Genomic DNA, 14,227 nt, shown 5'->3' on the forward strand with positions numbered 1-14,227 from the left:
TAGGATGATATTTAGCAGATACAGCCTAAATGTTTCAAATGATTAATACGAACTTTGAGGTTCCTTTCATATAATGTGATATAACATTATTATTGGAAATAAAATAAAACCAATCGTTGAAATTGTTTTAACTTGTAGTCAGAAAATAAAATAAAACATTCCCTCAACTGCGTTTCCCCCTCCAGTCAGCAGAGGGCGCTGTGAGTCTTTCAGGCCAGTCTGCCAGAATGTGACGTGGAGGTGAACTGGACTCTTCTTTAAACAACAACAGCAAGTCGGTCGTCACTAGTTACCCAAGTCACAAAGTCATAATTATGGTTAAACCTCGCCCAATTCTCAATTCTACAACTTCTCTTATTAAAATCAGATGTTTAAACCTAACCTTGTGTCTAACCTTAAATGAAGACAAAAACATGTCATGTTTTTTTTTTTTTTTATATATATTTTTTATGATGGCCAATGTTGACATTGTGGCTGTAGTAACTAGTGACAAGCCAACTAGTCAGCCATGTTCTTTTATAGTTAAATGATAATGGTCAGCCACCTCGGTAGCTTGCTAGCTGAAACATTGAAGCTCTTTAGACTCGTTCATGTATATTATCCACTGTGTTTTAAACTCACTTATGTCGTCTAGCTAGTTATCCCATTTAATTTCATATGTACTTTGTTGTTATTAGTCAGCTAGCTGGCTGGTTTAGTTCACTAGCCTAGATAGCTAACTGTTAGCTAACATCCCCGACCATGAGTTCACTAAGCTACTCTCCTCCAGCTAAAGAAGAGGAGGTCTGCTGGACGGAGAAAGAGGGTCTGTGGCTGAACGTTGTTGTGAAAGAGGAGAAGGAAGAGGAGGATGTCACTGAAACAAAATTAGAGGATGAGGATGTTGCAGTGAAAGAAGAGAAAGAGGAGGCTCCCGTTTTTGGAGTGAAGGAGGAGGGAGAGATAACTGTCATATTGGAAGAAGAAGAGGAGGATACTGGACATCTGATTAACCCCAGTAAGTAACTTACTGTCTTAAAACAGAAACACCCACTGCAGTTGTTGAACTAAAGGGAAAAGTCGCGCGGTAACAGAGTCGCGCTCTCACTACCAAATCAATATTTATTATACAGCACATTTCAGACATTTAATGCAACAGAATGAGAAAAAAAAACAGAAATATTTACTGCACAACAAACAGAGGATCAAAAAGCCAAAGAGTAACAATAAAAACGTAACTAATTTAAAGGAAAAGCAAAGCTGAAAAGGTGTGTTATTAAAATATCTTAAATATGTCCACAGTTTCGGTCCCCCTCAGGTTCTCTGACTGGCTAGTTCAGAGTCTGGGGGTATAGTTACTAAAGGCTGGGGGCATAGTAACTAAAGACTGCCTCTCCATGCCTCTCGGTCCCCCTCAGGTTCTCTGGCAGGCTAGTTCAGAGTCTGGGGGTATAGTTACTAAAGGCTGGGGGCATAGTAACTAAAGACTGCCTCTCCATGCCTCTCGGTCCCCCTCAGGTTCTCTGGCAGGCTAGTTCAGAGTCTGGGGGTATAGTTACTAAAGGCTGGGGGCATAGTAACTAAAGGCTGCCTCTCCATGCCTCTTGGTCCCCCTCAGGTTCTCTGACTGGCTAGTTCAGAGTCTGGGGGTATACTAACTAAAGGCTGCCTCTCCATGCCTCTTGGTCCCCCTCAGGTTCTCTGACTGGCTAGTTCAGAGTCTGGGGGTATAGTAACTAAAGGCTGCCTCTCCATGCCTCTTGGTCCCCCTCAGGTTCTCTGACTGGCTAGTTCAGAGTCTGGGGGTATAGTAACTAAAGACTGCCTCTCCATGCCTCTTGGCCCCCCTCAGGTTCTCTAGCAGGCTAGTTCAGAGTCTGGGGGTATAGTAACTCCAGGCTGCCTCTCCATGCCTCTCGGTCCCCCTCAGGTTCTCTGACTGGCTAGTTCAGAGTCTGGGGGCATAGTAACTAAATAATGCCTCTCGGTCCCCCTCAGGTTCTCTGACTGGCTAGTTCAGAGTCTGGGGGCATAGTAACTAAAGGCTGCCTCTCCATGCCTCTTGGTCCCCCTCAGGTTCTCTGGCAGGCTAGTTCAGAGTCTGGGGGCATAGTAACTAAAGGCTGGGGGCATAGTAACTAAAGGCTGCCTCTCCATGCCTCTTGGTCCCCATCAGGTTCTCTGACTGGCTAGTTCAGAGTGACTTTTCACATGAAGAAGCTGTATCGCTGCCTTTCGCAGGTCAGAGTGTGATTTTTGCACATTTTGGTCACTCCCCCCTATAGGATCCTACACCATCCCACTACTTTGGCCCTGAAGGATCCTACACCGGCCCACTACTTTGGCCCTGAAGGATCTTACACCAGCCCACTACTTTGGCCCTATAGGATCCTACACCATCCCACTACTTTGGCCCTATAGGATCGATCCTACACCATCCCACTACTTTAACCCTAAAGGATCTTACATCATCCCACTACTTTAACCCTAAAGGATCCAACACCATCCCACTACTTTAACCCTAAAGGATCCTACACCATCCCACTACTTTGGCCCTATAGGATCCAACACCATCCCATACCACTACTTTGGCCCTATAGGATCCTACACCATCCCACTACTTTGGCCCTATAGGATCCTACACCATCCCACTACTTTAACCCTAAAGGATCCTACACCAGCCCATCTACCTGGGAGGATGGAACCCAGTCTCTCCAAACAATAAATAAAGTTTAGCGTAGAGAGCATCTTTCAGCTGTCCTTTTGCATTTATTGGTGGAAAAAAGATTGGATTGCCCGGACGTCAAGGGAATGTCTCAGTCTGACTTGAGAGTACTGACTGACTTAAACGCTGTGTTCTCAGGTATATTGCTACAATCAATTGACATTGATGTGGTCCTACTCTTTCTAAGTCAAATGAAAACGCTACCAGTTCGCTAAATTACTCCTGAGTCAGTCCATTGTCCTTATTGGTCCTACTCTTTCTAAGTCAAATGAAAACACTACCAGTTCGCTAAATTACTCCTGAGTCAGTCCATTGTCATTATTACATTCACACTGTTTTCTATCACCAGGTTCTTAAATGTTGTGAAAACGGGTTCATCATATTGATCACAACTACCTCGGTTTACAGCCTGGTCACACAGACTAGACGTAACATAATCTCCCTTAATTAAACATTTCCAAATATATATATATTTTTCTGTAGTGCTTTGATCAGTTTCTACACTTCAACATCCCATGAAAATTAATATAAAAAAAACAACATTATTTGAAGCTTTTTTTTTATTTTATTTTTTTATTTTACCTTTATTTAACTAGGCAAGTCAGTTAAGAACAAATTCTTATTTTCAATGACGGCCTAGGAACAGTGGGTTAACTGCCTGTTCAGGGGCAGAACGACAGATTTGTACCTTGTCAGCTCGGGGGTTTGAACTTTACATGTATAGTTGTTATATGGTTTTTAGTTAAGGTAAGACAGACTGACATTAATAAATAAAACATATATAAATATATTTCAATCTGTATGTAACTAGGCAAGGCAGTTAACAACAAATTCTTATTTACAATTACGACCTCCTGCGGGGATGGGGGCTGGGATTAAAAATAAATTAAATAAAAATATAGGAGTAAACACACATCACGACAAGAGAGACACCACTACATAAAGAGAGACCTAAGATGACAACACAGCAGCACAAAACATGGTACAAACATTATTGGGCACAGACAACAGCACAAATCCGGCGCCGACAGAGATGGCCGCCTCGCTTCGCGTTCCTAGGAAACTATGCAGTGTTTTGTTTTTTTACGTGTTATTTCTTACATTAGTACCCCAGGTCATCTTAGGTTTTATTACATACAGTCGAGAATAACTACTGAATATAAGACTGTATCTTGCCCATGCTGCTCTGTACCACCACTCATTCATATATCCTTATGTACATATTCTTTATCCCCTTACACTGTGTACAAGACAGTAGTTTTGGAATTGTTAGTTAGATTACTTGTTGGTTATTACTGCATTGTCGGAACTAGAAGCACAAGCATTTCGCTACACTCGCATTAACATCTGCTAACCATGTGTATGTGACAAATAACATTTGATTTGATTTGGAAATGGCAAGAAGGTAGAGACAACAATATGTCAGGTGAAGCAGTCACAACTGTGAGTAAGAATAAAATAAAATAAAAATAAAGAAGAACCCTGGAATGAGTGTTCTAGAACGTTTGATCAGCAGTGTAAATGCATCATACAATCATATCAGTCTGTCTTACCTTAAACCATATAACATAACAATATACACTGCTCCAAAAAATAACGGGAACACTTAAACAACACAATGTAACTCCAAGTCAATCACACTTCTGTGAAATCAAACTGTCCACTTAGGAAGCAACACTGATTGACAATAAAGTTCACATGCTATTGTGCAAGCGGAATAGACAACAGGTGGAAATTATAGGCATTTAGCAAGACACCCCCAATAAAGGAGTGGTTCTGCAGGTGGTAACCACAGACCACTTCTCAGTTCCTATGCTTCCTGGCTGATGTTTTGGTCACTTTTGAATGCTGGCGGTGCTTTCACTCTAGTGGTAGCATGAGACGGAGTCTACAACCCACACAAGTGGCTCAGGTAATGCAGCTCATCCAGGATGGCACATCAATGCGAGCTGTGGCAAGAAGGTTTGCTGTGTCTGTCAGCGTAGTGTCCATAGCATGGAGGCGCTACCAGGAGACAGGCAAGTACATCAGGAGACGTGGAGGAGGCTGTAGGAGGGCAACAACCCAGCAGCAGGACCGCTACCACCTCCTTTGTGCAAAGAGGAGCAGGAGGAGCACTGACAGAGCCCTGCAAAATGACCTCCAGCAGGCCACAAATGTGCATGTGTCTGCTCAAACGGTCAGAAACAAACTCCATGAGGGTGGTATGAGGGCCCGACGTCCACAGGTGGGGGTTGTGCTTACAGCCCAACACCGTGCAGGACGTTTGGCATTTGCCAGAGAACACCAAGATTGGCAAATTCGCCACTTGCACCATGTGCTCTTCACAGATGAAAGCAGGTTCACACTGAGCATGTGACAGACGTGACAGAGTCTGGAGACATCGTGGAGAACGTTCTGCTGCCTGCAACAGAGTTCTATAAACTCTGACCACTGGTTATTAGCTCTATTAGTTAATGTTCTATAAACTCTGACCACTGGTTATTAGTTAATGTTCTATAAACTCTGACCACTGGTTATTAGTTAATGTTCTATAAACTCTGACCACTGGTTATTAGCTAATGTTCTATAAACTCTGACCACTGGTTATTAGTTAATGTTCTATAAACTCTGACCACTGGTTATTAGCTCTATTAGTTAATGTCCTATAAACTCTGACCACTGGTTATTAGTTAATGTTCTGTAAACTCTGACCACTGGTTATTAGTTAATGTTCTATAAACTCTGACCACTGGTTATTAGTTAATGTTCTATAAACTCTGACCACTGGCTATTAGTTAATGTTCTATAAACTCTGACCACTGGTTATTAGTTAATGTCCTATAAACTCTGACCACTGGTTATTAGTTAATGTCCTATAAACTCTGACCACTGGTTATTAGTTAATGTTCTATAAACTCTGACCACTGGTTATTAGTTATATTAGTTAATGTTCTATAAACTCTGACCACTGGTTATTAGTTCTATTAGTTAATGTCCTATAAACTCTGACCACTGGTTTTTAGTTAATGTCCTATAAACTCTGACCACTGGTTATTAGTTAATGTTCTATAAACTCTGACCACTGGTTATTAGTTATATTAGTTAATGTTCTATAAACTCTGACCACTGGTTATTAGTTAATGTTCTATAAACTCTGACCACTAGTTATTAGTTAATGTTCTATAAACTCTGGCCACTGGTTATTAGTTATATTAGTTAATGTCCTATAAACTCTGACCACTGGTTATTAGTTAATGTCCTATAAACTCTGACCACTGGTTATTAGTTAATGTTCTATAAACTCTGACCACTGGTTATTAGTTATATTAGTTAATGTCCTATAAACTCTGACCACTGGTTATTAGTTAATGTTCTATAAACTCTGACCACTGGTTATTAGTTAATGTTCTATAAACTCTGACCACTGGTTATTAGTTAATGTTCTATAAACTCTGACCACTGGTTATTAGTTATATTAGTTAATGTCCTATAAACTCTGACAACTGGTTATTAGTTATATTAGTTAATGTTCTATAAACTCTGACCACTGGTTATTAGTTAATGTTCTGTAAACTCAGACCACTGGTTATTAGTTAATGTTCTATAAACTCTCACCACTGGTTATTAGTTAATGTCCTATAAACTCTGACCACTGGTTATTAGTTAATGTCCTATAAACTCTGACAACTGGTTATTAGTTATATTAGTTAATGTTCTATAAACTCTGACCACTGGTTATTAGTTAATATTCTATAAACTCTGACCACTGGTTATTAGTTATATTAGTTAATGTTATATAAACTCTGACCACTGGTTATTAGTTAATGTTCTATAAACTCTGACCACTGGTTATTAGTTAATGTCCTATAAACTCTGACCACTGGTTATTAGTTAATGTTCTGTAAACTCTGACCACTGGTTATTAGTTATTGTCCTATAAACTCTGACCACTGTTTATTAGTTAATGTTCTGTAAACTCTGACCACTGGTTATTAGTTATATTAGTTAATGTTCTATAAACTCTGACCACTGGTTATTAGTTAATATTATATAATCTCTGACCACTGGTTATTAGTTAATGTCCTATAAACTCTGACCACTGGTTATTAGTTAATGTTCTATAAACTCTGACCACTGGTTATTAGTTATATTAGTTAATGTTCTATAAACTCTGACCACTGGTTATTAGTTAATGTTCTGTAAACTCTGACCACTGGTTATTAGTTATATTAGTTAATGTCCTAGAAACTCAGACCACTGGTTATTAGTTAATGTTCTATAAACTCTGACCACTGGTTATTAGTTAATGTCCTATAAACTCTGACCACTGGTTATTAGTTAATGTCCTATAAACTCTGGCCACTGGTTATTAGTTAATGTTCTATAAACTCTCACCACTGGTTATTAGTTAATGTTCTATAAACTCTGACCACTGGTTATTAGTTAATGTCCTATAAACTCTGACAACTGGTCATTAGTTATATTAGTTAATGTTCTATAAACTCTGACAACTGGTTATTAGTTAATATTCTATAAACTCTGACCACTGGTTATTAGTTATATTAGTTAATGTTATTTAAACTCTGACCACTGGTTATTAGTTAATGTTCTATAAACTCTGACCACTGGTTATTAGTTAATGTCCTATAAACTCTGACCACTGGTTATTAGTTAATGTTCTGTAAACTCTGACCACTGGTTATTAGTTATATTAGTTAATGTTCTATAAACTCTGACCACTGGTTATTAGATAATATTATATAATCTCTGACCACTGGTTATTAGTTAATGTCCTATAAACTCTGACCACTGGTTATTAGTTAATGTTCTATAAACTCTGACCACTGGTTATTAGTTATATTAGTTAATGTTCTATAAACTCTGACCACTGGTTATTAGTTAATGTTATATAAACTCTGACCACTGGTTATTAGTTAATGTTCTATAAACTCTGACCACTGGTTATTAGTTATATTAGTTAATGTCCTATAAACTCTGTCCACTGGTTATTAGTTATTGTCCTATAAACTCTGACCACTGTTTATTAGTTAATGTTCTGTAAACTCTGACCACTGGTTATTAGTTATATTAGTTAATGTTCTATAAACTCTGACCACTGGTTATTAGTTAATATTATATAATCTCTGACCACTGGTTATTAGTTAATGTCCTATAAACTCTGACCACTGGTTATTAGTTAATGTTCTATAAACTCTGACCACTGGTTATTAGTTATATTAGTTAATGTTCTATAAACTCTGACCACTGGTTATTAGTTAATGTCCTATAAACTCTGGCCACTGGTTATTAGTTAATGTTCTATAAACTCTCACCACTGGTTATTAGTTAATGTTCTATAAACTCTGACCACTGGTTATTAGTTAATGTCCTATAAACTCTGACCACTGGTTATTAGTTAATGTCCTATAAACTCTGGCCACTGGTTATTAGTTAATGTTCTATAAACTCTCACCACTGGTTATTAGTTAATGTTCTATAAACTCTGACAACTGGTTATTAGTTATATTAGTTAATGTTCTATAAACTCTGACCACTGGTTATTAGTTAATATTCTATAAACTCTGACCACTGGTTATTAGTTAATGTCCTATAAACTCTGACCACTGGTTATTAGTTATATTAGTTAATGTTATTTAAACTCTGACCACTGGTTATTAGTTAATGTTCTATAAACTCTGACCACTGGTTATTAGTTAATGTTCTATAAACTCTGACAACTGGTTATTAGTTATATTAGTTAATGTTCTATAAACTCTGACCACTGGTTATTAGTTAATATTCTATAAACTCTGACCACTGGTTATTAGTTAATGTTCTGTAAACTCTGACCACTGGTTATTAGTTATATTAGTTAATGTTCTATAAACTCTGACCACTGGTTATTAGTTAATATTATATAATCTCTGACCACTGGTTATTAGTTAATGTCCTATAAACTCTGACCACTGGTTATTAGTTAATGTCCTATAAACTCTGACCACTGGTTATTAGTTCTATTAGTTAATGTCCTATAAACTCTGACCACTGGTTATTAGTTAATGTCCTTTAAACTCTGACCACTGGTTATTAGTTAATGTTATATAAACTCTGACCACTGGTTATTAGTTATATTAGTTAATGTCCTATAAACTCTGACCACTGGTTATTAGTTAATGTCCTATAAACTCTGACCACTGGTTATTAGTTAATGTCCTATAAACTCTGACCACTGGTTATTAGTTATATTAGTTAATGTCCTATAAACTCTGTCCACTGGTTATTAGTTAATGTTCTTTAAACTCTCACCACTGGTTATTAGTTAATGTTATATAAACTCTGACCACTGGTTATTAGTTATATTAGTTAATGTCCTATAAACTCTGACCACTGGTTATTAGTTAATGTTCTATAAACTCTGACCACTGGTTATTAGTTAATGTCCTATAAACTCTGACCACTGGTTATTAGTTAATGTCCTATAAACTCTGACAACTGGTTATTAGTTATATTAGTTAATGTTCTATAAACTCTGACCACTGGTTATTAGTTATATTAGTTAATGTCCTAGAAACTCAGACCACTGGTTATTAGTTAATGTTCTGTAAACTCTGACCACTGGTTATTAGTTATATTAGTTAATGTCCTAGAAACTCAGACCACTGGTTATTAGTTAATATTCTATAAACTCTGACCACTAGTTATTAGTTATATTAGTTAATGTTCTATAAACTCTGACCACTGGTTATTAGTTAATGTCCTATAAACTCTGACCACTGGTTATTAGTTAATGTTCTATAAACTCTGACCACTGGTTATTAGTTATATTAGTTAATGTCCTATAAACTCTGACCACTGGTTATTAGTTAATGTTCTATAAACTCTGACCACTGGTTATTAGTTATATTAGTTAATGTCCTATAAACTCTGACCACTGGTTATTAGTTAATGTCCTATAAACTCTGACCACTGGTTATTAGTTAATGTCCTATAAACTCTGACCACTGGTTATTAGTTAATGTCCTATAAACTCTGACCACTGGTTATTAGTTAATGTCCTATAAACTCTGACCACTGGTTATTAGTTAATGTTCTATAAACTCTGACCACTGGTTATTAGTTAATGTCCTATAAACTCTGACCACTGGTTATTAGTTAATGTCCTATAAACTCTGACCACTGGTTATTAGTTATATTAGTTAATGTCCTATAAACTCTGTCCACTGGTTATTAGTTAATGTTCTATAAACTCTCACCACTGGTTATTAGTTATATTAGTTAATGTCCTATAAACTCTCACCACTGGTTATTAGTTCTATTAGTTAATGTCCTATAAACTCTCACCACTGGTTATTAGTTAATGTCCTTTAAACTCTGACCACTGGTTATTAGTTAATGTCCTATAAACTCTGACCACTCGTTATTAGTTCTATTAGTTAATGTCCTATAAACTCTGACCACTGGTTATTAGTTAATGTCCTATAAACTCTGACCACTGGTTATTAGTTAATGTTCTATAAACTCTGACCACTGGTTATTAGTTAATGTTCTATAAACTCTGACCACTGGTTATTAGTTAATGTCCTATAAACTCTGACCACTGGTTATTAGTTATATTAGTTAATGTTCTATAAACTCTGACCACTGGTTATTAGTTAATGTCCTATAAACTCTGACCACTGGTTATTAGTTAATGTCCTATAAACTCTGACCACTGGTTATTAGTTAATGTCCTATAAACTCTGACCACTGGTTATTAGTTAATGTTCTATAAACTCTGACCACTGGTTATTAGTTAATGTCCTATAAACTCTGACCACTGGTTATTAGTTAATGTCCTATAAACTCTGACCACTGGTTATTAGTTAATGTCCTATAAACTCTGACCACTGGTTATTAGTTAATGTTTTACACCCTCAGTAGCTTGACTCTGTTTAGATGTTCTATTCCTTTATCTAGTTTTTGTTTGTTTGTCCACACTGCTGAATCTGTGTGATTTATCACCATTAGAGGGGGGGGGGTTACTCGACAAGCCCATCTTTTATCCCCTCCTGCACATACTGTTGTTGTTTTACTGTTAAAAACTGTAGTTTTTACAACAGCCACTTTCCTCAGCATCTAGTTCCCCGATCAATATATTCATTGCCTGTGTATTTTGCAGTTACGTCATAGGAAGACTGTTTTATCATGTGGAGATTTAATTTACGTCTCTCTGTTTTTAACCAAATTTTATGTTTGTCTTTGGCAGGCGAGAGACCAGACTCTCACTCTGACCGTGGAAAGGGTCCTTCAGGGGAACGAGACCCAGAGACGCCCAAACCAGCGAGACCACACCACTGCTCCCAGTGTAATAAGAGTTTTAAGTGGTTATGTAAGCTGAAAAAGCATGAGAAAATACACACAGGAGAGAAGCCTTTCCAATGCTCCCAGTGTGGAAAGAGTTTTACCCAGTTAGGGACCCTGAAAAGGCATGAGAGAATACACACAGGAGTGAAGCCTTTCCAATGCTCCCAGTGTGGAAAGGGTTTTACACGATTAGGGAACCTGAAAAAGCATGAGGGAACCCACACAGGAGAGAACCCCTTACAATGCTCTCAGTGTGGAAAACGTTTTACCAAGTTAGGGAACCTGAAGGAGCATGAAAGGACACACACAGGGGAGAACTCTTACCGTTGCTCTCTGTGTGGAAAGGATTTTACCAAGTTAGGGAGCCTAAAAGTACATAAAAGAATACACACGGGAGAGAAACCTTTCCAGTGTTCTCAGTGTGGAAAAGGTTTTACACGGTTAGGGCATCTGAAGGAACATAAAAGAATACACACAGGAGAGAAACCTTTCCAATGCTCCCAGTGTGGAAAGGGTTTTACCTTGTTAGGGAACCTGAATATGCACGAAAAAACACACACGGGAGAAAAGCCTTACCAATGCTCCCAGTGTGGAAAGAGCTTTACACAGTTAGGGAACCTGAAGGAGCATGAAAAGACACATACAGGGGAGACATCTTACCATTGCTCTCTGTGTGGAAAGGATTTTACACGGTTAGGGAACCTGAAAAGGCATGAGAGAATACACGCGCTCTTTCCAACGCGCCCAGTGAGGAGCAGGACTTGGAACCGGTTCAGGGAACAGAACCTAAACCCGGAAAAGAGCAAAACGTTTGAGGAACAGAAACAGAACCGATAACGAAAGTGATCTCTACCGTTCAAGAACAGAACCGTTATTTTTGAAAAGCTTGGGAACCGGTTAATGTTATTTTAAAGTAATTGTGGAAATCTAACTTTTCAAAGTTCTTATTCTGTTAAAATCATACCCAAATAATGTCTTCTCGTATTTTATACACCAGTGAGCAAAAGGGTGTAACTGAAATAGCTAAATCTTCATTTGAAGTGGTGTCCACATACGTTTGACCATGTGGTGTATCTCATCAATGTTCCCGTCAGTATTATTCCACCATGTTAGAGAGAGAACACAGGTGCTGATTGTAAAACACTTTTGATGAATGCAAACATTTTTTTCTGAATATAAATAAAATGTGTAAGGCCATTAGTGAACGTTCATTATATACATCTATGTATTGTTACACCATGTAGTAGCAGTATAGACCTAGTCTGTTCATTATATACATCTATGTATTGTTACACCATGTAGGAGCAGTATAGACCTAGTCTGTTCATTATATACATCTATATGATGTATTGTTACACCATGTAGGAGCAGTATAGACCTAGTCTGTTCATTATATACATCTACATGATGTATTGTTACACCATGTAGGAGCAGTATAGACCTAGTCTGTTCATTATATACATCTATATGATGTATTGTTACACCATGTAGGAGCAGTATAGACCTAGTCTGTTCATTATATACATCTACATGATGTATTGTTACACCATGTAGGAGCAGTATAGACCTAGTCTGTTCATTATATACATGATGTATTGTTACACCATGTAGGAGCAGTATAGACCTAGTCTGTTCATTATATACATCAACATGATGTATTGTTACACCATGTAGGAGCAGTATAGACCTAGTCTGTTCATTATATACATCAACATGATGCATTGTTACACCATGTAGGACCAGTATAGACCTAGTCTGTTCATTATATACATCTATGTATTGTTACACCATGTAGGAGCAGTATAGACCTAGTCTGTTCATTATATCAAATCAAATCAAATGTATTTATAAAGCCCTTCGTACATCAGCTGATATCTCAAAGTGCTGTACAGAAACCCAGCCTAAAACCCCAAACAGCAAGCAATGCAGGTGTAGAAGCACGGTGGCTAGGAAAAACTCCCTAGAAAGGCCAAAACCTAGGAAGAAACCTAGAGAGGAACCAGGCTATGTGGGGTGGCCAGTCCTCTTCTGGCTGTGCCGGGTGGAGATTATAACAGAACATGGTCAAGATGTTCAAATGTTCATAAATGACCAGCATGGTCGAATAATAATAAGGCAGAACAGTTGAAACTGGAGCAGCAGCACAGTCAGGTGGACTGGGGACAGCAAGGAGTCATCATGTCAGGTAGTCCTGGGGCATGGTCCTAGGGCTCAGGTCCTCCGAGAGAGAGAATTAGAGAACGCACACTTAAATTCACACAGGACACCGAATAGGACAGGAGAAGTACTCCAGATATAACAAACTGACCCTAGCCCCCCGACACATAAACTACTGCAGCATAAATACTGGAGGCTGAGACAGGAGGGGTCAGGAGAACAGTATAGACCTAGTCTGTTCATTATATACATCTACATTATGTATTGTTACACCATGTAGGAGCAGTATAGACCTAGTCTGTTCATTATATACATCTACATGATGTATTGTTACACCATGTAGGAGCAGTATAGACCTAGTCTGTTACATGTAGAAGCAGTATAGACCTAGTCTGTTACATGTAGGAGCAGTATAGACCTAGTCTGTTACATGTAGGAGCAGTATAGACCTAGTCTGTTACATGTAGGAGCCGTATAGACCTAGTCTGTTACATGTAGGAGCAGTATAGACCTAGTCTGTTACATGTAGGAGCAGTATAGACCTAGTCTGTTACATGTAGGAGCAGTATAGACCTAGTCTGTTACATGTAGGAGCCGTATAGACCTAGTCTGTTACATGTAGGTGCAGTATAGACCTAGTTGCTTATTTTGATGCTATCTGTTTGTTTAAATGGCTCAATAAGAAATTTAAATGCAGATCTGTAGTAGATGTTACATTTTATTTTATTCTCACTCATTAAAAATCTTCACCAATCAATCAACACTCTCTTCTCTTTGTACGTCTCAATACAATATTGTTAGCTATTTAGTTAAATAAACATTTAAACATTTTAAACAATTAAATGTCTTTCCCATCAACTTCCAGGTCAATAGCTTCAGCCCCACCACACACACACACACAATTCTTATTGACGTTGAGCTCCTTTTTTGATTCGTTCTAACATGCGCGCTATTTGCATGTGTAACGCCCACAAACTTCCTCGTCAAGAAAAAGTCTGCGATGGAGCTTTCTGAAAAGGAGAAACGAAACTGACACATCGT

The 14,227-nt window shown here is 37.9% G+C and overlaps 1 protein-coding gene across 1 annotated transcript; it reads left to right on the top strand.

Moving 5' to 3' along the window:
- Nucleotides 1–510: 510 nt before the first annotated feature.
- Nucleotides 511–13,943, top strand: LOC139394685 (zinc finger protein 678-like). Its single transcript, XM_071142777.1, has 2 exons — nt 511–997; nt 10,932–13,943. The coding sequence occupies exons 1-2, from the start codon at nt 742–744 to the stop codon at nt 11,864–11,866; spliced, it is 1,191 nt and encodes a 396-aa protein (XP_070998878.1). The 5' UTR covers nt 511–741; the 3' UTR covers nt 11,867–13,943.
- Nucleotides 13,944–14,227: the final 284 nt, after the last annotated feature.

Source organism: Oncorhynchus clarkii, unplaced genomic scaffold (assembly GCF_045791955.1).
Source record: "Oncorhynchus clarkii lewisi isolate Uvic-CL-2024 unplaced genomic scaffold, UVic_Ocla_1.0 unplaced_contig_449_pilon_pilon, whole genome shotgun sequence".
NCBI lineage: Eukaryota > Metazoa > Chordata > Actinopteri > Salmoniformes > Salmonidae > Oncorhynchus > Oncorhynchus clarkii.